At 38.1% G+C, this 23,755-nt stretch overlaps 1 protein-coding gene across 3 annotated transcripts in view; it reads right to left on the bottom strand.

The window, feature by feature from the left end:
* EXO1 (exonuclease 1) overlaps positions 1 to 18,554 on the bottom strand; it is a 30,015-nt gene extending 11,461 nt beyond the window's left edge. For all 3 annotated transcript variants that reach the window (XM_075995512.1, XM_020281512.2, XM_012751343.3), the window contains exons 1-10: positions 18,452 to 18,554; positions 17,529 to 18,009; positions 16,400 to 16,573; positions 14,913 to 15,032; positions 14,159 to 14,282; positions 12,503 to 12,640; positions 10,396 to 10,608; positions 8,558 to 8,745; positions 7,771 to 7,867; positions 2,537 to 2,762 (exon numbers count right to left, since the gene is read on the bottom strand). In XM_075995512.1, coding sequence (XP_075851627.1) covers positions 2,537 to 2,762; positions 7,771 to 7,867; positions 8,558 to 8,745; positions 10,396 to 10,608; positions 12,503 to 12,640; positions 14,159 to 14,282; positions 14,913 to 15,032; positions 16,400 to 16,560 — 1,267 coding nt within the window. In that variant the 5' untranslated portion in view covers positions 16,561 to 16,573; positions 17,529 to 18,009; positions 18,452 to 18,554. The remainder of the gene's footprint in view (positions 1 to 2,536; positions 2,763 to 7,770; positions 7,868 to 8,557; positions 8,746 to 10,395; positions 10,609 to 12,502; positions 12,641 to 14,158; positions 14,283 to 14,912; positions 15,033 to 16,399; positions 16,574 to 17,528; positions 18,010 to 18,451) is intronic.
* Between the last annotated feature and the right edge of the window lie 5,201 nt (positions 18,555 to 23,755).

Below are 23,755 nucleotides of genomic sequence, written 5' to 3'. Positions count from 1 at the left end.
AAATTTTAGGGAAATTTATAGGCAAATATGATTGATTGATTTTTTATAATGTTCTAATAAAACCAGCAGCTATTTATACACACAATCTATGTGCTATGGTTTTTGATATGTAACCGTCATGTAGTTAAAAGTGTTTGTGCTCTAGCTCTGATCCTCATTACTTCACTATTAGACCCAAGAAGACTGCTATGTGTCAAACGTATTCCATGGCATTAGAATAAACTTTTTATAAAACTAAATATTAATAATTCAAAAGGTTAAAGCTTGAGATAGGCAAGATCACTAAGGTGCTTAAATTAGTTCAACTAATTCTGAGTCTGAATAGCTTTCACTCCATGGAGGCATAAGCACACACAATTGTAATCTTTAAATTGGTAGGATCTACAGAGGTGTAAGTGCACACTATTGTAAATCTTTAAGAAGTTGGTGAGATAGGTGGGGGGTAACAAAATACTAGAGACAAGATGATGTTTCCATTTTGAAAAGGCATAGATTTTTATTTTATTTATTTTTTTTTTTGAGACAGAGTCTCGCTTTGTTGCCCAGGCTAGAGTGAGTGCCATGGCGTCAGCCTAGCTCACAGCAACTTCAAACTCCTGGGCTCGAGCGATCCTTCTGCCTCAGCCTCCCGAGTAGCTGGGACTACAGGCATGCGCCACCATGCCCGGCTAATTTTTTTTATATATATATATCAGTTGGCCAATTAATGTCTTTCTATTTATAGTAGAGACGGGGTCTCGCTCTTGCTCAGGCTGGTTTTGAACTCCTGACCTTGAGCAATCCGCCCGCCTCGGCCTCCCAAGAGCTAGGATTCCAGGCGTGAGCCACAGCGCCCGGCCTGAAAAGGCATAGATTTTTAAAAAGCTCTATCAGTAAACTAGATTTTGATTCCTGGTAAAAACTACATCAGTTTTATTATGTGCAAAATTGTGAACCATTACAGAAGAAAAAACAAGTATTCTAGGATCTCCCACAAGCCTTCTCCAAGAAGAAGCCACACCAGATTAACCTCATTTTCTTTTTATGGTAAGGCTGATAGCATGGCCATTCGGGGAATCTGCATATTGGGGCTATCTTGAATTCAGTAAGACATTTCAGTGTCTCTCATAATATCCTAGTGGACCATGTAGAGCAGTATCATTTATATATTAGTTATGTGGATTTGCAGCAAGTTATATAGCCCTAAAAGACTATTGGCAAGTGTTAGTCTGAAAGGAAATCTATCTCATGTGCTCTAGAGATTTTTGTATTTGCTCTGATTCAGGTAAACACTGTATAAGCAAAAACATTTTACCCAAAATTTTAAGACATAGGAAGCCATACTTATCTAATTTCCAGAAGACATAGATAATGCCCATTTATTAAAAGACATTACAAAGATTCAAAACAGAAAAAAAAATTAACAGGCAGAACAATGAACTAAAATGAATTAAGATTACTGCAATAGAGATAAATTAACCCACATTTAAATTTCAAATATAAACTGTACCTGACTTAATAGCAACTGGCAAATTTTGATTATAAACTTAGCAGATTTCAATTATAAACTTGGCAAATGCCAGCAAAATGACAGGAATGCTAATAAAACCTAATGCAATCTTAGTTTGCAAAAATAAAAGCACAGTCTCTTGATGAAGGACTGAAATAGTGCCATAGTTCTAAATATTTATTCTGTGGTAAGCAGACCATATTTCAACAATCATACTCACTGGAACAATTACACAGTTATTAAAAAACAAAGTCCAACCTGAATAGATAAGGAACTATGGCCTGGAAGAGAAATTTAGGAGAGTCACAATGACCGTCTCTAAACATCTGAAGGGCTGTTATATAAAATAGGGATTAAATTTAATCTAGTTTTTTTTGTTTTGTTTTTGTTCTTGTGTGCCCAGGGACAAAATTCACTGATAAGTGGTAGTTATAAAAAAGTAGACTTAGTCTGACATAAAGAACTTACTGACAATGAACTCTCTACATAAAATGAACAGCATTCTTCCTATGGTCTTCATGGGAGGAAAAGGAACTAATGCATACATCATATTTGTTATATACCAGGTACTTTTATATGTTATCTTATGTGGAAACATGAAGAACATGGAATATCCAAAACAGCTTTTCAAAAGAAAACAAACTTACGGGATTTATACTACCTGAGTTCAAGATTTATTATAAAGCTGCAGTAATCAAGAATGTGCCTGATGTAAAGACTGATAAAGAGAGCAATGGTACAGAATAACAGAGTTCAGAAAAAGACCCATGTACATGTGGTCAACTGATTTTCAACACATGTCCCAAGGCAATTAAGTGGGGAAAGGGAAACTTTTAAGCAAATGGTACTGAACAATTGAATTGCCACATGCAAGGTAAGGAACCTTGATTCATACCTCACATTATATTAAAAAATTAACTCAAAATGGACCATAGGCCTAAATGTAAGAGATAACACTACAAAATTTCTAGAAGAAACTTAGGTTTGGCAAAGATTTCTTAAATATCACCAATGCTAACTAGTATTTTGCAAAAATGAAATACATACCACTTCTTGGTCTTTTCACAATGGATGGCTTCCTTGGAAGATTTAACCCTTTAGTACTAATCACTTGTTCAATTCCCACGGTACTTGAATTTTCCTTCAATTGTGTAGCATCTGAAACAATATCCAACTCTAGTCTAGGACAATAATTCCTATGCCAAATGCTATTAACATTAGATGACTTTTGACATATTTTGTCGTTCCAACTATGACTTCTTAATTTGACAGGCTAAAAAAGGAAAAAAAGTTACTTTAAATAGGAAAATAATCAATCCATTTCCCTGTGTATCAACATAAATTATAAATAAACATATTAAGTTACTCTTAAAAAGAAAAGCATTTGATGAAATATCTGTCCTCCAATAACATTTTTTACTTTGGTGGTTGGTCCTACACTTTTCATTAAATGTGCCTTGTATTCTTAGGCCTGTTTCTCTTCTAATGAGAGTCAAGTGACCTTGTCAGCTTATTTCTAAGAAATAAAAAATAAATCTTCCTAAGATGAACACTGCAAAAAAGGAGACTGCAATTGATGAAACGTGGCTCGGAATAAAGTGTCTTTAAAATTTGAGTATTTTTTTCATACACAATATTAATTGGCTTAATAATTATCTGTCAGTATGCCTCTATTGGTCTATACTGAGTCTTGCAAAAAACTTTCTCTGAGAAAGGGCTTAATGTCAGTTAGTATTGGAAAATAATCCCTTTTAATGCTAATATAAGTTACTGATAATCACAACATATTTTGGAAGACAATGATATGTTAAGAGGATGTCAATGACATTCTAACAGAGAAGGACAGCCGAAGGGAAAAAAATGAACAAAGATATAAAATATGTCATTACCTAAGGTGAGAATCTCACTTGACAAAAATCCCACATAAACCTGAATCTAATCTGAGCCTTTCGCTTAAAAGGTAAAAATAAGAATACCCTTTTGAGAATTAACAAGGAAGGTTTAAAGGAATGACCCCATTGATAGTTTAATTGAAAAAACAAGTAGGCAAACAGAAAAACAGCCGGGAAGAATAAATGTTAGATAAATAAAAAGAATTAATTAGTTTGGTGTACAATTTTGGTTCCTACAGAAATTTCTCTATGAAAAAGGAAAAGATCTAACAGAGATCTGGACTTGTGAAGGATGGTCACCTTAGCAATCCATAACCTTCCCACTCATAACTGGACATATTCAATACAACCATTTTTATTTTTTAGTTTCTGAGAGGAAGGAAAAATTTAAGAATTTTCCTTTGAAAATAGAATGAAATTATAATAATATCAATAAATCAAATGTGTAAAGATAGCAGAGCAAATACTTTTTGGCCCCCTTCTTTCCATAATCACTCGCCAAAATAAGAACAAGAAACACAAACTCCATCTGCAATAAAATTAGAAGATACCTATAACTTCCAAACCATAGTGAAGATAGAGCATAGATGAAAGAATTTAAAAGACTTAGCAGAAAAGAAATCAAATTAAGTGCCTACAGAAGAAAATACCAAAGGGAAACCAATTCCACCCATAGAAACTAGAGAAAGGCTCAGGAATTTAAGGCACCAGAGACCATGAAGGCCACTGGTGGGGGCGGGGGGCAGTTATTTGGCCCCGTGTCTCCATGGCTAACCTGAACATACAGTCAACTAACACCCACTCACCTTCAGAACGAGAGCAACTAAACTTTTGAAATCGAGAAATAGTAACGTAGAAATAGCAGGCATTTCAGAAGGTGGGGAGATCTTTTGTCTTAAAACACTGATTAAATGAAAGTCTAATACTAAATGGTGGGAAGCCCTTCCTGGCCTGCCCCAATTCACTTTCCCTATCCTGTCCTCAAACTGCAGACAGCCAAGTTTAATACCCTAAGCAAAAATCAGAGATGACTGCTTCTTGGAAAAATATAACTTCAGAGAAGCAATCGGGACATTGGAGAACTTGCAAAGCAAAGCCAGCTTCTTAGCCAACTAGGATCACCTAAGAGTGAAGTCCAAGATAATAAGTCCCTCTCATTCACACAAAGCTTTCAGTGAACTTTTCAGTATCTCTCCAAATATGGGCAGATGGACAAAGGAAAGTCTCCACCAAGAGGGAGAAAAGACCAAAACAGAAGAAAAAAAAAATTCAGAGCAATCAGAGATATTACAGAGAGAAGAAACTACTCAAGAAATTATAATATTCTGATGAAACAGAATCTTAAAAAAAAAAATCCAAAGGGCCCTTGGATATAAAATATGATAGAAATTAAAACTCCAATAGAATTTCTACAATGATAGAAATATTCTGTGCTCTCCAATATGGTAGCCACTAACCACCTGAAATGTAGCTAATACAACTAAAGAACTAAAATAGCAATTTTATTTATTTTTAACTAATTTAAATAGCCACATGTGGCTAACATATTAGATAGAGGAGATTAGAAAATAAAGAAATAGCAAACTGAGTGTAAGGTTTACATAACTTGAGTGGATGACATAAAGTTCATTTTTAGTATTAATGTGCACTTGTGCTCTCTTGGCTTATTTCAGCTGACAGTAAAGATTACTTTTCAGTGCTCAATTGGTCACCAGTTCGTCAGAGGTCATCTTCTCTAGGCTCACTTCTTTTTCAAGGAGATCTGGTTCCTTCACACAGTAAGATATTCTCAGTCCAGCCATAACAAATGACTTAAGAGTCCTCTTAACCTGTTACCCTTTTCTACATATGCTGTTTTCTTTAGCCTGGAATCACTTACCCATCTTGAAAAACCCTACTCATCTTTGCAAATCAGTTTCTCTTTAAGCAGACAGTAGAGAACATGGATTGGAATCAGAGCTCCTCTATTTATGAAATGTGTGACCTGAGCAAGTTACCTAACCCTCCTCTAATTGTTTTCTCATCTGTAAAATGAGAATAGTACTCATGTCAGTGGGCTGCTGAACAGTAAATAAGTTACTATGGTAAATGAAAATAGTACTTGGAATATAATAAATGCTCAAAAAATATTTGCTATTATTATGAAAGCATTCCTTTCTTAGGTGGAATCAGGTACAAGCCTTTTGTTTCCCCAGAGCCTAGAATACATCACTAGTACTTACAACATTTCTCTATACATACTGAGAGAGAAGCCAATGAGCACCTTGCAGGCAAGGACTATATTTTAGGCCGGGCGTGGTGGCTCACGCCTGTAATCCTAGCACTCTGGGAGGCCTAGGTGGGTGGATTGCTCGAGATCAGGAGTTCAAAACCAGCCTGAGCAAGAGTGAGATCGTGTCTCTACTATAAATAGAAAGAAATTAATTGGCCAACTAATATATACAGAAAAAATTAGCCGGGCATGGTGACGCATGCCTGTAGCCCCAGCTACTCGGAAGGCTGAGGCAGTAGGGTTGCTTGAGCCCAGGAGTTTGAGGTTGCTGTGAGCTAGGCTGACGCCAGGGCACTCACTCTAGCAACAAAGTGAGAGGGGAAAAAAAAAAGGACTATATTTTATTTTTTTTCATATTCCAGAACCCCAGCTAACCTATGTCAGTAATAGGGGTTAATAAATGCTTAGCAAAGGACTGAACTAGTGAGCAAAGGTAAAAAGATCTTGATTAGACTGGAAGCTCTGAGAAAAAAGAAAACATCTACCAGAAGGACAACTAAAAGAGACAAGAAGCCTTAGCAATGAAAGGGAAGCCAAAGATTATTTTCAAGTTTTCTAGTCTGAGAGAATGAAAGAGCTCATGTAATGGACATTTGCTCATTCAACACAGAAACATGGTAAATATAACAGTGATAATCAAAAAGTCCTGCCTTTATGAAGACTACATTCTATTAGGAAGAATCAGAAAATAATAAAATAGAAGCATAATGTTATGTACCGTGTTTCCCAGAAAATAAGACAGGGTCTTATAAATATAATTTTTCCTCAAGACACAGTAGGGCAGGGATCCTCAAACTTTTTAAACAAGGGGCCAGTTCACTGTCCCTCAGACCGTTGGAGGGTGTGGCCCACATTCCACACATGCGCACTGTGGGTCTGGGACAAGTTGGCTGCGAAGCAGGACAGGCAGCGGCAAAAACACCCGGCGGGCTGGATAAATGTCCTCGCAGGCCACATGTGGCCCGCGGGCCGTAGGTTGAGGACCTCTGCTGTAGGGCTTATTTTCAGGGGATGTGTTATTTTTTTAAAGTATGGTACAACAATCTACATTTATTCAAATAAAGTCTTCTGGAATATCATCATAACTCTCCAAACCCTGAATTTCTTACGACTCTGTTTCCTTTAGAACCATTGGCCCCAATCTCTCATGTGGAGCAATAGAGCACTCATGGGGCAGATGAGAAGGGCTGCTCGTCTTCTTTACCACTCGAAATGCATGGGTTGTGCAGATACGCTGCATAGCCACGCCCATCACTAGGTCTTATTTTTGGGGTAGGGCTTATATTGCGCACATGCTTAGAAATCCTGCTAGGGCTTATTTTATGGGTAGGTCTTATTTTCAGGGAAATACAGTAGTAATAAGTGCTAAAAAAGAAAGATAAAAGAAATGTTATTAAGGAAAGTTGATAAACAATGAAGAGTTTGGTTTTGACTATGGATAGATTTGAGGCTATAGGATGCAGAGATACATCAGACACTGAAAATTTTGTGGTTGATGCACAGGTGAGAGATTGGCGTAAAGATGGAGATACATGAGTTCTCTGCATAAATGGGATAAAATCCTAAGGATTTATCTAAGGAAGAAATACAAACAGAAAAGAGAACAGAGGATGAAAAGACATACGAAGAGAATGGCAGGAGATAGTATTATAAGGGATATATATGATTGGGAAAAAGTAAAAGATAATAGCCAAGGGTCAAAGACACATAGCAGGGATGCACAATAAATATTTGCTAAATTGTGATTGATTAAAAAACAGCTTTTACTCCCAAAGGTAGTACTCCTTCAACAATGCCAAATGCCACAGGGGCTGAATAGGGTGAGATGAGGGGAAAAAAAAGCATCAAATGCTCAGTATAGTCAAATGAAATGTTTAAGTATAAAAGTTTGATAATATATAATGTGGTTACTTATTAATTTAAAAAATTAACCAGTATACCTATGTTCTAAGAGATGTAATTTCTCTAGGATTAAGTTGTTTTCAGTGTACACTCTGCATAGTGCCTAGATATAGAAATGCTTAAAAGATGTTTGGCAAATCAAGATTTGCCTTTGGTCACAGTTCCTGAGACATAACTAACGTGTGATTATTACATAGCAGTCATTAAAATGTTACCGTAGCAGTGTCTGGATTGTAGTCATCGATCTGTTCAAAAGTATTTATATCTTTATTTCCAAGTGCTATTTGAAGAGCTACAGAATCATCAACATACCTAGATTGGTAAGATTAAGGAAAAATGCCTTTATTAACAACTAATCAAATGATACTGAAAAATATTTTTCTATTGTCACAGAAAATCTTAAGGTTTATGACTTAAATGGATCCTTTTTACTTTCCACATCAGCATTACTGAAACCACAGGCACAGTTTGCTAGTGTCTATTTTTGTCCTTTCAGGAGTTGAACATCCCGTGAAGCAAGTCCCAAGTCATCACTAACTCCCTCTCTTTCAAGGGAGGTGGAGGGGAAAGTCTCAGCCACCATCTAAGTGACTCGGGGCTCTGCATCTGCCTGAGTGCACATGGCCAGTGGCTATAGGAAGGACATCTGCTCCCAGCACATTCATATACCCAGAATGCTCTTCTTGATAAACTGAGCTTGCTAGCCATGAGGGGTTCTCTGAAATGCCTCCTCGGGAATGTATACCACAAGTGACAGACCCTGTGCATGCTCCTCTCAGTCAATCTAAGTAATCAGCATGCTATCTGAAGATGAGCCTCAGATTTATAAACAAAAAGCTATCCTAAATTTTCACTAACATGGTGATTAAAATGAACAAAATACAGATTTCACTATAAAAAAGAAAACAAAAAACAACTTGTAAGCTTTTAACTGAATGTCTCATGAAAAATTAAAATACTGAAGAAGCACAAAATTCTACCATTCTGGTTCAGAAAGGATACCGCCCAGCATAGCTTAGTGTTTCAGGATCAATATCATCTTCGTAGGCATTCAGAGGGATTAGTTTCCTTGTGATGGGATCAAAAACTAGCTGATAAAGGAAGGTATTATTGGCTCGAATAAATCCTTGGATGTAATCTTCTGGTACTGTTATATTCATCTTGAGATAATGTCCAATTTTCTTGATAATCTAACAATGGATACAAAAATATTTTATCTGCAACTATAGAATAGAGAACATGTTATCCTTAAGACTGATCAGTTTACATTATAGCATGTGAAGGGACTGAAAACTCAATTGCTTTCATTTACATTAAAAAACTCTGCCAGAAAACACAATCATGTCATATCACTTAAAATTCTAAGTCTCATAACTAGTATTTTCTTTGGTTTCTCTACTATTAATCAAAAGGACCAAAAATTCAGTTATACATCAAGTTTATGTTCCCAGGTGTAACTTCAACACACATTCTTCATTCTCAAAGTCCCTTTCATTCAGAAAGCAAAAAATAAAAAACCCAAATATTCTTAGATCATATTTTTAAACTAAGTTGACATTTTGACTCCTATGGGTCGCAGATGCTTAAAGCTAGAAGGGATCTTATATCCAACTCATGCATGAAGGGAAGACCCAGAGAACTAAAGATTCTGGAGTCACAGGCTAGTTAGGGCATGGGGAACTATTCCCAGCTGGGATACTATCTCCCAACCTAGAGATCTTTCCATTATATTACATCACCCTTAGCCCTGAGGACTTATGCTTTCTACTTTTAGAAACAGAAAATGGAATTTCTGCTCTGCAAACTCTGAGAGCTTTAGAGACCTACTCAGGAGAAAAATTAGCTTCTTTAATGTATGTTTATTTTTTTAAGAAAAACTACACAGTAGTGACACATGGAGTGTCAGAATTTTCCAGAGGATATATGACATAAGGTATCAAATGAGACTGAATGAGGCAGTAGATACAGATTGAGTATATGTCCACCAAAATCTTTGGGACCAGAAGTATTTCAGATTTTGGACTTTTCAAATTTTGAAATATTTGCATATGCCTAATAAGGTATCTTGGGGATGGGACCCAAGTCTAAACACAAAATTCATTTATGTTTCATATACATCTTATACACATAATCTGAAGACAATTTTATACAATATTTTTAATAATTTTGTATACCCCTCACATGGGATCAGGTGTGACATTTTCTACTTATCATGCTGGTGCTCAAAAAGTTTCAGATTTTAGAGCATTTCAGATTAGGAATGTTCAACCTGTATGAGACTCCAGCTATCTTCCACTAAGCCATATTAAAGAGCTTTTCATAAATGTACAATTTCTCCCTCTTATAATTTTTGTTTTGAAAAATATAGGTTTTTCATAAAAACATACTATTTATGTTAATATGTAATGAATTTATTATAACAGTTAAGTGAATTGACAATCATTTACATTTTTGTCTTAACTTTTAATTTGGTAAATATCAATAGTTATAACCCACATAAACAAAAATTATTACCACAAAGAGCTTTTAGGAGTGTAAAGATAAATCCTGAGACAAAAAAGTTTGAAAACCAATCAAAAGATGGAGTTTAACATTAATTCTATCCCCGAATATTTTGCCCTTATGTCTCTTTACAATCATCTTCATTTTAGAAATGACTACAACTTTTTTGTCAATTGCTGAAAACATGGTTCTTCCAATGTTTGTTATTTTCTAGGAGCAAAGTTCCTGCATTTCAGTCATTTGCTCCTTTTAATGACATAATATAGGCTATTGACATAACAGAATATTTAAAATCCATATTCTGAGTGGTTCATTCTATTAGTAAAGATCACCCTTACCTTTATAATATCTGGATTATTGGCTAGTCTTAATACTTTGCATGCCTTTGCTAATCCAATTCCACGCAATGATGGGAGATAGTCACAGCCTGAAAGAATGCACATGTAACGGAACTTCTCTTCTGTGAACACATCCCCAAGCTGTTTGCACATTCCTAGCCGAGCTTGATCAATTTCTAGTCCGTTTCCAAACTGGTCCATTTTTAAAATCACCTTCAAAAGGAAGGGAAATTGTTAACACCTGGAAGGGCCACTTTTATTTGTCATTAATCCATGACAATAATTCTAAGAAGTATTTCTTGTTCCTCATTCACTGTTAACACTGAGAATAGGAGTTATAGGCTGTCATGTTCATGATTATGAATTTGAAAATAAATTAAACTGGAGCACAGAATATGACCAGGACAAGGCGATACAGCCAGGACTCGATTGTCCCGAGTCTGATATAAAGAAAGCTCTTTCAGGCCGGGCGTGGTGGCTCACGCCTGTAATCCTAGCACTCTGGGAGGCCGAGGCGGGCGGATTGCTCGAGGTCAGGAGTTTGAAACCAGCCTGAGCAACAGCCAGACCCCGTCTCTACCATAAATAGAAAGAAATTAATTGGCCAACTAATATGTATAGAAAAAATTAGCCGGGCATGGTGGCACATGCCTGTGGTCCCAGCTACTCGGGAGGCTGAGGCAGAAGGATCACTAGAGCCCAGGAGTGTGAGGTTGCTGTGAGCTAGGCTGACGCCACGGCACTCACTCTAGCCTGGGCAACAAAGTGAGACTCTGTCTCAAAAAAAAAAAAAAAAGAAAGCTCTTTCTGTACCTCTCTACTTCCTGTTTACTTCACAGAGTTGTCATGATAATCAAATAGTAATGCATATAAAAAACATTTTCTCCTTCTCTCTCAGTTTTACTTTTTATTTATTTATTTATTTATTTGAGACAGAGTCTCACTCTCTTGCCTGGGCAAGAGTGCTGTGGCGTCAGCCTAGCTCACAGCAACCTCAAACTCCTGGGCTCAAACGATCCTACTGCCTCAGCCTCCCGAGTAGCTGGGACTACAGGCACATGCCACCATGCCCAGCTAATTTTTTCTATTTTTAGTTGTTTGGCTAATTTCTTTCTATTTTTAGTAGACATGGGGTCTCACTCTTGCTCAGGCTGGTCTCGAACTCCTGACCTCAAGCAATCCTCCCACCTTGGCCCCCCAGAGTGCTAGGATTATAGGCATGAGCCACTGCACCCGACCTCACTTTTACATTTTAAAGCAACCCTTTTTCTTATTATTAATACATGTTTATTGCATTAATAGAAAATCTGGAAAACACAGGAAGAAAACAGAAGTTGCCCATATTCCATCATTTATCACTATTACCCAGCTTGATATAGATCCTTCTAGTCATCTATGAAAATAAATAATATAGGCATTAACAAAAATGAGATCATCCTATAGTTTTGTATCTTAATTTCTCCCCTTAATAGCTTATGACAAAGTTTTCTATTAAACAGTTTCATACACAATTCTAAATAACTGCATAACTTCCCATTAGCAGATTAAGTTAATCCATCTAACTTAATTTAAAAATATACAACATATGTTATCATTATTATTTTTAATTTTTTAGAGATAAGAGTCTTGCTCCGTCACCTAGGCTGGAGTACAGTGGCATGATCTTAGCTCACTGTAACCTCAAACTCCTGGGTTCAAGTGATCCTCCTGCCTCAGCCTCCTGGGTAGCTAGGACTATAGGTATCTGCCACCACACCTGGCTAACTTTTTATTTTTTGTAGAGATGAGGTCTTGCTATGTTGCCCAAGCTGATCTTGAACTCTTGGGCTCAACCAATCCTCCAATGTCAGCCTCTCAAAGTGCTGGGGTTACTGGTGTGAGCCACCAAAACCCTCCAACCTTAAGGGCTTACTCTATATTTATATTATATTTATATTATACATATTATATTATATTTATAATTAACATTATAAAACTAGATGGTAATTATAGATATTCAATAAAGTAAATAATTATTCCTGGAAAGGAAAAAACTTCAGCTCCTTGATTTACATATACTACTTCTACCTACATAGCAAAGTAATACGTAGTTGTTATAGTTAAGTACCTTTTTACAGCCGAAAGCTAGGAGGTCAGAGTCCTCTGTAATTATAGCTTGGACAATACCAGCCTTGTTGAGGTAGGCCAACTGCGCATCAGCTTCGTATGGAGCCACGAGGCAATCTACTCCCTGAGACCGAGCGGCCTGTGGGAGAGGATCACAGTGAGTCTCCAGCACAGCATCTGGAAAGCACCCAACAACTTCCTGTTTCAAAACTGCTTCCTTACTAACCTCAATATACACATGCTAATGTGATTTTCGAGAAATCATTTCCTTTGAAATAGAGTTTTTTTAGTATATGTTGAAATAATCATGTAGCCATTAAATTAAAAAATAATCGATAAATTTGGAGAAAAATATTACTACACATACTGGAAAAAAAAATAAAACCCTACGAGCTACAAAATGAATTATTTCAAATTATAGAAAGCTTCCATCTTAATAATGATTACGTTCCAAAAGTATACAAGATATTTGTTTGGAGCTTTGAATACAGTTTCCCCATAAAAATAACAGGTTGTCCTGTCAGTCTATCTGACACTGTATCCATAAAATTATAGACACTAATCACTATGCTTAAACCAATGCACCGTGGGCAAATACTTTTAAAATAACCTTGCCAAGAAAAACAGTCCCTATCATAGCCTGTGTCTCAAAATCCCGGCAGTTGGAATAGGAACTTCCTTGGCCCAAATCGTGGGGAATAGTTCCCAAGGCCTGAGCAGAGGCTTTGGGAAGCAAAACATGGGGAAAGAGGGATCAAGATCCTGCTACTATCAATACTGGTGACAACCCGCAATCTGCTGTTTTTCTCGGTTTCTGTTTGCCCAGCAAGTGTCCTACTCTCACCCTTTTACACCACGATTTGTGTACAACTGCGGTTTCTTCTCTACTTCCGCACACAGGCAGCCTCTCTTCCTGTGGCTACAAAGAGCACACGTTTCCTCTCATTCTTCACACCTTCTCCTGCACCCCATCCTTTCCCTCAGCCTTGACTCGTACAGAAAGAGCAAAGAAATAGTCACATGAAAAACAGCCCAAATAAGAATTTTAGTGCTTATTTTAACTCAGGAACCAAATGGCAGGACTATAACCTAAAAAAAAGCTGATACCACCTTTATCATCATGCTTTTACGAAGGAGTTTGAACACAGGCCCTAAAAAAGGGGAACGTGAGGACTGGGACTATGGGCACGTTGACATTAAGATTTACAGAGACAAAGAAAGAAGCTTCTATGCGGCAGCAGCAGATGAAGAACAGAAGTCAGTAGGGTTCCTGAGGCCATGAGGATGGTTCAATAATCTCTGACCATCATTCAAGAGTGAAGCTTACGGTAAGTATCGAAGACTATGTGAGAGTGGAGTGAGTCCGAAACCTTCAGGAATTGTCCCTTTCATCTCCATGGGACACACTGACAGAGTTTATCTATGAAAGTCACCTTTCTCAAAAGGAAGAGCCTCACTTATTCCTTAGGATTTTTCCATTGGAAAGTGCTGGACTCCAATATCTAATGATACTGTGTCATTCTTCCTTCACTATCTGCCTTTTACCTGAGGTTAGGTCTAGAACAATTTTCCTCCTCTTATTTCCTTACTCTCCTATTATAAACAACTTACAAAACTAAGCCATTTGTTCCTTTGGCTTCATTTTTTATTCACTTACCTTAATTACTTTGTGGGCCATCGCGTGTGTGATATTGATAGCTCGAGTAAAACATTCTCGGGCTTCTGAGACTTTCCCCTCACGAAGAAGCTGCTTTCCCTTAAGAAGATTGGCTTGTCGTCTTCTGTAAGGCAAGAGCATTTTTTAAATCTAAAAAAAATTTAAGAGGCTGACTCAAGAAACTATAATAAAACCATAATGCAAGAAATTTTCCTACAATTAAAAAAAGTTTGGCTTATTTGAAAGTGCATACCAGGTCCTTGAGAATAGTAATCTAGATGCTTTGGGCTTCTAGGCATAAATAACAAGTGATTTATTATGCATACACAGACAAGATTACCATTAGATTTTTTTCACAGCAATGCTTTATGTCAAAAGAAAATGCAGTAACTTAGATACTTTAAAAAATAATGAAAAGAACCTAGTACACACAAAACATTTAAGGAAATTTGTTCATATACTAGGCTATAAAATAAGTCTTCACAAATTAAAATTTTATTTATTTATTTTTAGAGACAGGGTCTCACTATGTTAGCTAGGCTGAAATGCAATGGCTATGTAGGTGCAATCATAGCACATTACAGCCTTGAATCCTGGGCTCCAGTGATCCTCCTGCCTCAGCCTCCTGAGTACCTTGGACTAAAGGCATGTACCACTATGCCCAGCTTAAAATTTAAAAAAATTGGTAACCTACCGACTATAACATTTGACCTTAGTGCAATTAAGTTAGAGATTAAGTAGAGAATTAACTTACTCTCTTCTGGACTTTTCTACTTCCTTTTTAGAAGGTAAAGTACAGCCATCAAATATGAGGATAGGCTTGATCCCGTGAGATAGTAACATGTTTAAAAATTTCATACAAAATCCTACATACCTATGGTAAAAAAAAAAGAAAAATGCATTTAAACGCTTTGTCTTTCTTGAGGTAATAACTTTTGCTCTATTTTAAACCAGATGAGACAATTCTGAATAAGGTTTTTATTTTGTTTCTTAAGTAAATGTTTTCTGAGGAAATGGAAATTCTAATTTGTTAGACTTGGGTTCAAAGCCTGCCTTGGATGTTATTATGAGCCATGTGATGTTCGGTAGGTTATTTGACACTCCAAACCATGGTTTCCTATCTGTAGATTAAACAGCTTTGACATCTCTTCTAATTCTGTCATTTTAAGTTCCTAATCTGGTCTTCTTCCTCCATTTTTTAATTTTGAAAACTTTCAAATCTATTGAAAAGTTGAAAGAATACTACAATAATCACCTGATTCCTCCAATAGTATCATATCACACTTAGGAAATTTAACAGTGACACAATACTAGCTAATACACAGTCTGTGTTAAAATTTGCCCAATTGCCCCAATGTTTCTTATATCCAGTAGTATCTTGGTAAATGTCTAACAGGTAGTTCGGGGGGAAGGGGTGCCTGATTTTCCTGACATGAATATTCCACAATGGTCATAAGCGACCAATGTGGAGCCAATGAAGGGTAAGTTGAGAAGAGATGCTATATAGTGAGCTCATATGAGCTGGTCCCAAATCCAGGATCCAATCACAGATCACATGTTGTATTCAGTTGTTTTTTTTCTATGACAAGTCAATTAGCAAAAACACCTGCATTTATAACACCCATCGTTTAATAAAGGCTATTTAAGTTCAAAAATAGAGACAGAAAAACATAAATTTAAAAGATAATCTTTTAAATCAAATACACTCTTCTTAATGACTATATTAAGTCAAATAGTCATCAAATAGTCATTAAATATGACTTCTAATGACTATATTATCTTTAATTTTCTATTCGTTGTAGATCAGTGACAATGAACCTGCACTGGCATAGAACAGTGATTGGGACCTGCTGTTATCAAGCAAAATTTAGGAGAGACCAAATATGCAATTATAATGAAATTTTAAAGTATATTTACTTTTTTTTCTTTGCTAACAGGGATTAACAGTGTGTTTTTCTGCACTCAAAAATGAATGTCTGAAATCATCATGGATTTTCAAAATATTGTTAAAAAGTTTATCTTATATAAAGAACAAACGAAACAATCTTTGGTCTTTGCCCATCTGCTTATTACAACAAATGAAAAGTAGGCCTATATCACAGGTAGAAGTCATCCCTGATTCAGCAATATTATAAAACACACTCTCACTTCTGGCATGGAGCCAAAATAATTTGTTTCTGGAAAAATAACATTGTAAGTCTCATTCTTAATTATCAAAGAATATGTAAGGTCCACGCTTACCTATCAGTAGGTTCACCTTTGGCTAGTTTTTCAGCACAAGCAATAGCTCCTTTGTGAAGCCAGCAATATGTATCCACAGCTACGACCTGCCCTTTATACTTCCTCACATGGATGGGTTCAGAGGCTTCTTTGATAAATTGTAGCAATCCTTGTATCCCCATAGTGCCAAATTAACTACGTGATATAAGAGGAGAAAGAGAAAACAACGGTATTTAAAGCAAAATATATTTATCAGAAAGTCGAGAAAAATAAAAGGAAAAAACATTTGATACAGAAACTGTTATTGTTTAGATATTTGACAATCATTGCTCTTTAATATTTTAACTGGGCTCCTCCCTGTCAAACAATTTTCATAGTCTAGAATTCACTAACACTAACTCTAATGCCACTTGGCAGTTGCTTAATGGTTATTCTTTCCAAAGTGCTTTCACGTTTAGAATCATCACGTGCTCCAAACTCTTAACCAAGTGCCAGGCACACAGAAAGTGCTCAAAAAAGTCTCTCCTCTCTTCAAAAAGGCTTCGTTAACATCTACAAAACTGTGCATGCTATGGCATCACACTGCCTCTACAAAAGCCATTACAAGGGCCAACATGCAAATTTGCATAGTAGAAACTCAAAACACTTTGTAGGAAGGTAGGCATTTCAATTAAAAAAATAAAAGAAATGAAATAATCAAATAGAATTATAGAAATGAATCTGTACTTTTTTAGGACTGAAATTCACTGCCATCAGAATGCATTATTCCAAGCAATAAACATTATGGTCATAAGTAGTGGTGGTGCCTAGGGGGCAATTCCATCAGATTCCCCAAAGCTATACCCCCAAAGAAAGGTGAAACTGCCTACTATGCAAATATAGCTTCAAGACAAGTGCTTTAACTTCCCACTCTCTTCCATTCAAGTAGCAGCCACCTAAGTCCTTTCTATACAGAAATCTATAACCCCCTCAAGCCCTTTCTGAAGAAACTACTTCCCCCCACTCTCTATGCTAAAAAGTCAGCAGTGGGCACTAAGCAGTTGCTTAGCATTTCATAATACGAACCTCTCCTACCAAACATCAAGCTTGGAAGAAAGGCAAGAAAGAAAGTGCAGGATCAGAAGTCAGCCTTACCCTGTTCACTCCTTACCAGAGTTGATGCTGTAGTTCAGCAGTTCTCAAATTTCAGAGGTTGGCAGGTTCTCAACTCCACTCCCAGTGACTTGTGATTCACTAGTACTAGAGTGAGGCTAGGGACTCAATTTTAAATTTAATTCGGACCCAGGTGGTCCTCGGGCCACAGTTTGAGAAAGCAATTACTCTCTTACTTCGCAGATAACGTCTAAAAAGTGTTTTCTTTCACTCTGAGGAAAACGGACATAATAAACAGTTCGTGAAACTTACATGAGTAAGTTTCTTCTAGGCTAGGCATTAATTAATATATATCCTTGAATAAGTATTTCCTCTTTAGCATAGTAAGAATGACTGAGTGCCATATGGCACATGTCTGAAGATCACATGTGGCACCAGAAGTTAACAGAACAGCAGCAACTTCACCACTTTACTTCTTCCTCGAGGAGACGTGCAGGCGTGGCCCGTGAGCCCATTCCAGACAATACGTTTCCTTTGGCCTGCACAACATTAAGGGGAAAATGTACTTGTCAACATTCAAAAGCGGGGAGACTGCATGTAAAAACCGGGCTACCGGCTTCTGCGGAAACCTGTGAGAAGTCCCGCAACCCTGGCGCCAGCTGCAGCAGGGAACCGTCTGCTTTTTAAGGAGCGCGGACTCTCCCTCCGTCTCTGAATTGCAGCTCTAGCCTGGCCCCACGTTCCCTCGCAACCAAACGACACATACTCCACTCGCAGTGACCAAGCCAGACCCTCTCCTCCCCTCCCTGGAAGACCCTGAATCCCAACAGGAGGGACAGAGGTGACGTGCAGATCGGCTCCCGCGGGGACCCACCCGTTAGCCTTCTCCGCACAGCCCGCTCCGCCACTTCCAAGAAGGGCTCTCCCAGTCCGCTGGAGGGGAGCCAGCCGGGGTGCAGAAACCCGACGCTCCTCACTCACTTTGGCCAGAGCAACCGAGGCCGGCGGCAGAGAACACCAACAACCAGGCGGCAGCCGCCGGCTAAGGGCCGGACCTTTCAATTTGCGCGGGATCACCCATGGTCCCGCCCCCGGACGTGACGTTAGCGCGCCCCGCGACGCCGGCTCCTCCTCCCCCGACGCGCGGCCTCCCGCTCGTCAAGTGGCGGGTGGTGTGCCCTCCGCTTCATTGGACGTGACGGCGGCCCGCTGCGCTACGACTCCGGCCGCAGCTGCCAGCACGAGCTCCGTGCGGCCTCTTGAAGGAGCGGGCAGAGCCGGGGCTGCAGGTCGATGGGGAATGACGCCACGGAAGTTGGTAGGTGTCGCTCTCGCCAGGGCTGCTGGGAGTTGTAGTTCTCTTGGGACTGCAGCCTCTGTTCTGGGAGGCTGAAGTTTAGAGAGCGCCGCCACGTGTTTGTGCTGAGGTTTTTAAAGCCTGGAAAAGGAGCCGGGTTGGAATTAGTTCCTCAGTCCCGCTAGGTACCATCAGTTCCACCTCAATTCTTTCATTCTCTCTAAAACACTAAGCCCAGCCATCTCGGTACAAACCGAAATGGAGTTCAGTTCACGCTGGGCTCTTTTTCCTATTGCAGTAGTATTATTGGTTAAAATCCGTCCCTACCTTTGCCTAGGAACTGGCTTAGGTTTGATTTTTAACATAAGTCAGGGAAAATTTTACCTATATAACAAAACAATCTTGAGGAAATAGGCCTTAGAGTGGACTGTAGTGGCCACTTGGGGCTGAGTTTCTAGTCCTCATAATACCCAGACTTGGTTGCCGTTCTCATCTCATAGGAATATTGTGTGAAAACATTTAGAAAAAACCTTAGGCCAGACCACAGAGTATGTTCTGGACCCAGAGATCAGCAGGAATGATATAATAATTCAGACTCAATTCAAGGAGTTGAAGGGGAAGACGTGAGTACTTTGTTTAAAATGTTCCCCATTTAATTATCTTCTCTACATGTTTCTTTCATGCTGCTTTTAGAGTCTTTTCATAATCAGTCCAACATCCATGACACCAATACATTACCTTAAAAATTGTTGAAAAGGTGCCACTTTGGGGAAATGTGTTTGGATAAGCAGGGTTGCCTCCTCCCCAGTTCTGTAGAGCAGGAGACTAGGAGAGAGGGTGAGAAAAGTTATCTTCTCTTTCTATTCCAGTGGCTATGATAGATCTCACCCTGAACCAGCTTGGAGCAAACTCTAAGGGAGAATGGGGGACGGTTTCAAACTAGAGAAGATTAAAGAGGAACTTAAATGTGGTCGGCTTGTGCTTGTGGAGAAGTCTTTATAGTCATGGACCACTCAGGAATAATAACTGCTTCAATACCTTGGATCCAACCAAGAATATGCCACCATGGGGGTCTTAGAAAGGAACTCCCAAATCAAAAAGGTGCCCATTTAAGCCACACCGAATCCATCATAAAACTGACATAAGAAGTTGTTGCGCTACAAACAGCCCAGTGTTTTACTACTAATTTGACTCCCAAGATTCCAGACTGGGTTCTTGGCTGCAGCTTTCTAAGACAGAAATTAAAAAAAAACAAAAACATTAGTTTTAAAAAATTGGCTAGGCATGGTGGCTTACACTTGTAAACCCACTTTGGGAAGCCAAGGAGAGAGAAGATTGCTTGAGCCCAGGAGTTTGGGACTAGCTTGGGCAATATAGCCAGATAACAGAAGTTGGGAGTTTTTGCTCTCGCCAGAGCTGCTGTTCTGCAAAAAAAAAAAAAGAAAATCTTTTAAAAAATGAGCTAAGTGTGGTGGTGCATACTTGTAGTCCTAGCTACTTTGGAGGATTGCTTGAGCCCAAGAGTTCAAGGCTGTAGTGAGCTATGATTACCCCACTGCACTCTAGCCTGGGTAACAGAGCAAGACCCTGTCTCAGAAAAACATTTTTTTTTCACTGAACAGAATATTTTTACTCTTTGGGAGGATAAAACTATTTGAATCAATTTGTGCAGAAATTTACTACATGCCTTAGGTATGCTTGTCAGTGCTAAATATTGTGAGGACACAAAGAGTTGGCCTCTATTTTCAAAGAACTTAGGATTTAGTTCTACAGACAAAACACATGTTCATCAAAAAGTTAAATCATAAATAATGGTGGTGTGTTATTGAATTCAGAAGTTAATGGTATAGCCCATACTTTTTTAGTTTAAGATGCAGTTCAGGTGTTACCAGTTCCCAAATGTGTTTCCTGAGCTGCATATTTGTTCAACATACACAAGCATCCTGTGATCACTCTTTTGCCCTGATACTTCTCATACTCTCACTGTATTTTAATTGACTTTGCCCTCCACTAGTCTGAAAACTGTTTGAGTTTGGGTTGCCAGATTTAGCAAATAATAACATAGGATACCCAGAAATTTGAATTTCAGATGAACAATAGTTATATTTTTCACTGTATCTAATGCAATATTTGGGACATAGACAAAAAAAATCCATGTACATCTGAAATTCAAATTTAACTGTGTATTCTGCAATTTTATCTGGCACACTTACCTTGAGGATAGAGGTTATGTTTATGAATTAGCATATCCCAGGTGTTTAGCACTAATGGTGATTTAAAAAATCTAAATTTGTAGACTAATAAATAAATGTCCTAGGTATGGCACCATGAATTCTGGGTTTACTGGGCAGCTCTTACCTTTAAGTATTCTATCTTGTTGAAAGATCAGATACCCTCATTTTTTATTTGGGAAATACTGCTTTTATTGTTATAAGAGCAATGTTTTCTAATGTGTGGACCCCAGAGCAGATAGTTTGGGGTCCTAGTGACAGTTAGGGGCCCCTCTGGATGGCCTCCTACCGTTGCCTGTTTCCAGGCAGGGTTGCTGGAACCACAGCTGAGCAGCACCTCCTTCCATGGGCACACTGATGCACACACCAGTACTTTCTGAGAAAAGACCTAGGAGTAGGGGTTCTTTTCAGTTAGCAGCTTTTTCCCAAGCCCAAGTTCCCTCCAAACCAGAAAGACATGGAACTGGGGACAGCCTCAAGTGCTGGACAAGTCAACATCTTATTGCCATCAAGGTACGTGCTGTGTTTTCATTGTATTCCTCTGTTGAACATAGTATGAACAAGTGTTCAAAACAGGGTGCTTCAAGTGTAAAGGTGAAGATGATGAGGGAAATGTGAGCAGTGGTGGTGATGTTACATAGACAGGGACCAGAATACCCCTCTTTTCTGATTGATCATTGGCAGCTGCCATTTTCTGATTGAATTGGGATTGAATTCTGATTGAAATTTCTGAATCTTATTTTGAGATGCTCACTTTATAGCTCAATTAGATTGATTTTTATTTGCATTCAATTGTTTTTACCTTTTAAAATATTTTAATTGAAGCCGGTGCGGTGGCTCACGCCTGTAATCTTAGCACTCTGGGAGGCTGAGGCAGGTGGATTGCTCAAGGTCAGGAGTTTGAGACCAGCCTGAGCAAGAGCGAGACCCCGTCTCTACTATAAATACAAAGAAATTAATTGGCTAACTAAATATATATATACATATATATATATATATATTAGCCAGGCATGGTGGCACATGCCTGTAGTCCCAGCTACTCGGGAGGCTGAGGCAGGAGGATCGCTTGAGCCCAGGGATTTGAGGTTGCTATGAGCTAAGCTGACACCATGGCACTCTAGCCTGGGCAACAGAAGTGAGACTCTGTCTCAAAAATAATAAAAATAAAATATTTTAATTGAATAACTTTGTTTTCATTGTAATTTTACAGTTACTTCTATTATGTCAAGTGATACTTACAATACTAACATGTAATTTGCTTTTATTTATTTATTTTCTTTTAGACAGAGTCTCACTTTGTCGCTCAGGCTAGAGTGAGTGCTATGGCGTCAGCCTAGCTCACAGCAACCTCAATCTCCTGGGCTCAAGCGATCCTACTGCCTCAGCCTCCCGAGTAGCTGGGACTACAGGCATGTGCCACCATGCCCGGCTAATTTTTTGTATATATATATTTTTAGTTGGTCAATTAGTTTCTTTCTATTTTTAGTAGAGACGGGGTCTCGCTCAGCCTGGTTTCTGGTTTCGAACTCCTGACCTTGAGCAATCCACCCGCATTGGCCTCCCAGAGTGCTAGGATTACAGGCGTGAGCCACCACGCTCAGCCCTGCTTTTAAATTTAAGTTGAAAATGAGTCTATTTAAAGAAAACCTATTAGTAAATAGTAGGACAGGTGTTTTGCACTAATGGTAAATATGAATAAGTAAAGTTTCTAAAACAGTCATTTCTCTCTTCTTTAAAATAACCCAAGCTATCACGCGATTTCTCTGCTCTCCTTATAGTAAAAAAATTTAAAAGACATATCTGTACTTGCTGTCTCAAATTCTTCCATTTACTGTTGTATAAGTTTTCTTTTTTTAAATGGAAATAAAATGTACATACAGAAAAGTGCACAAATCTTAAGTGAGTTATCCCAAAGTGAACATGCTATATTATTACCTCTACTCCGTCCTCCCAGAAGACCCTTTGTCTCTTTTTTCCAATCACACAGATCTCTGTCCTCCCAAAGGCAACTACTGCTCTGTCTTATTGTTGCATATATTAGTTTTGCCTTGTTTATAAAATATCTACAAGTGGAATCAGCAGTTTTCATTCTTTAGCATTTGGCCTCTTTTACTCGACATTGTGAGATTCATTCATATTATTGAGAGAACCTATGTTTGTTTTTTTCTTTTTCATTTCAGTGTAGAATTCCATTATATAAGTGTATTATAATTTATTCATTCTACTATTGATAAATATCTGCGTTGTTTCCATATATTGTCCATTAGTAGTAATGCTTCTGTGAACATTTTCGTGACTTCATGTGCATGTGACTTCAACTTCTACTACTTTTTCCCACTCTACTTTAGCCATGTTTGCCTGCTTGCCATTCCTGGAACATGCCAGGTACCCTTCCACTTCCAGGACTTTGTATATGCTGTTCCTTTTGCCCAGGATGCTCTTCCGCCAGATATTCGCATGGCTTTGTCGTTTTTCTCTCAGTGAGACATTCTCTAACCATGATATTTTAAATTGCAATTCCTATCCCTACTTTGCAACACCCTATTTTCCTTTCCCTGATTTATTTTTCTTCATGATACTTGCCACAATTGGGCATGTTATTTATTTTAGTTATCTATAGTTTATTGACCATATCCCACCCCACTATAATGAAAGCTCTGTAAGGACAGAGATTTTTTCTTATCATCTATAACATTGTCTGTCAAATAGTAGACTCCAGTACACACTGGTTTAATGAACAAATAAATGAATGAATAT

Source organism: Microcebus murinus, chromosome 19, assembly GCF_040939455.1.
Source record: "Microcebus murinus isolate Inina chromosome 19, M.murinus_Inina_mat1.0, whole genome shotgun sequence".
In the NCBI taxonomy this organism is placed as follows: Eukaryota; Metazoa; Chordata; class Mammalia; order Primates; family Cheirogaleidae; genus Microcebus; species Microcebus murinus.
Note: the sequence above shows the minus strand (reverse complement) of the source record. Positions and strands in the feature narration are given on the sequence as shown.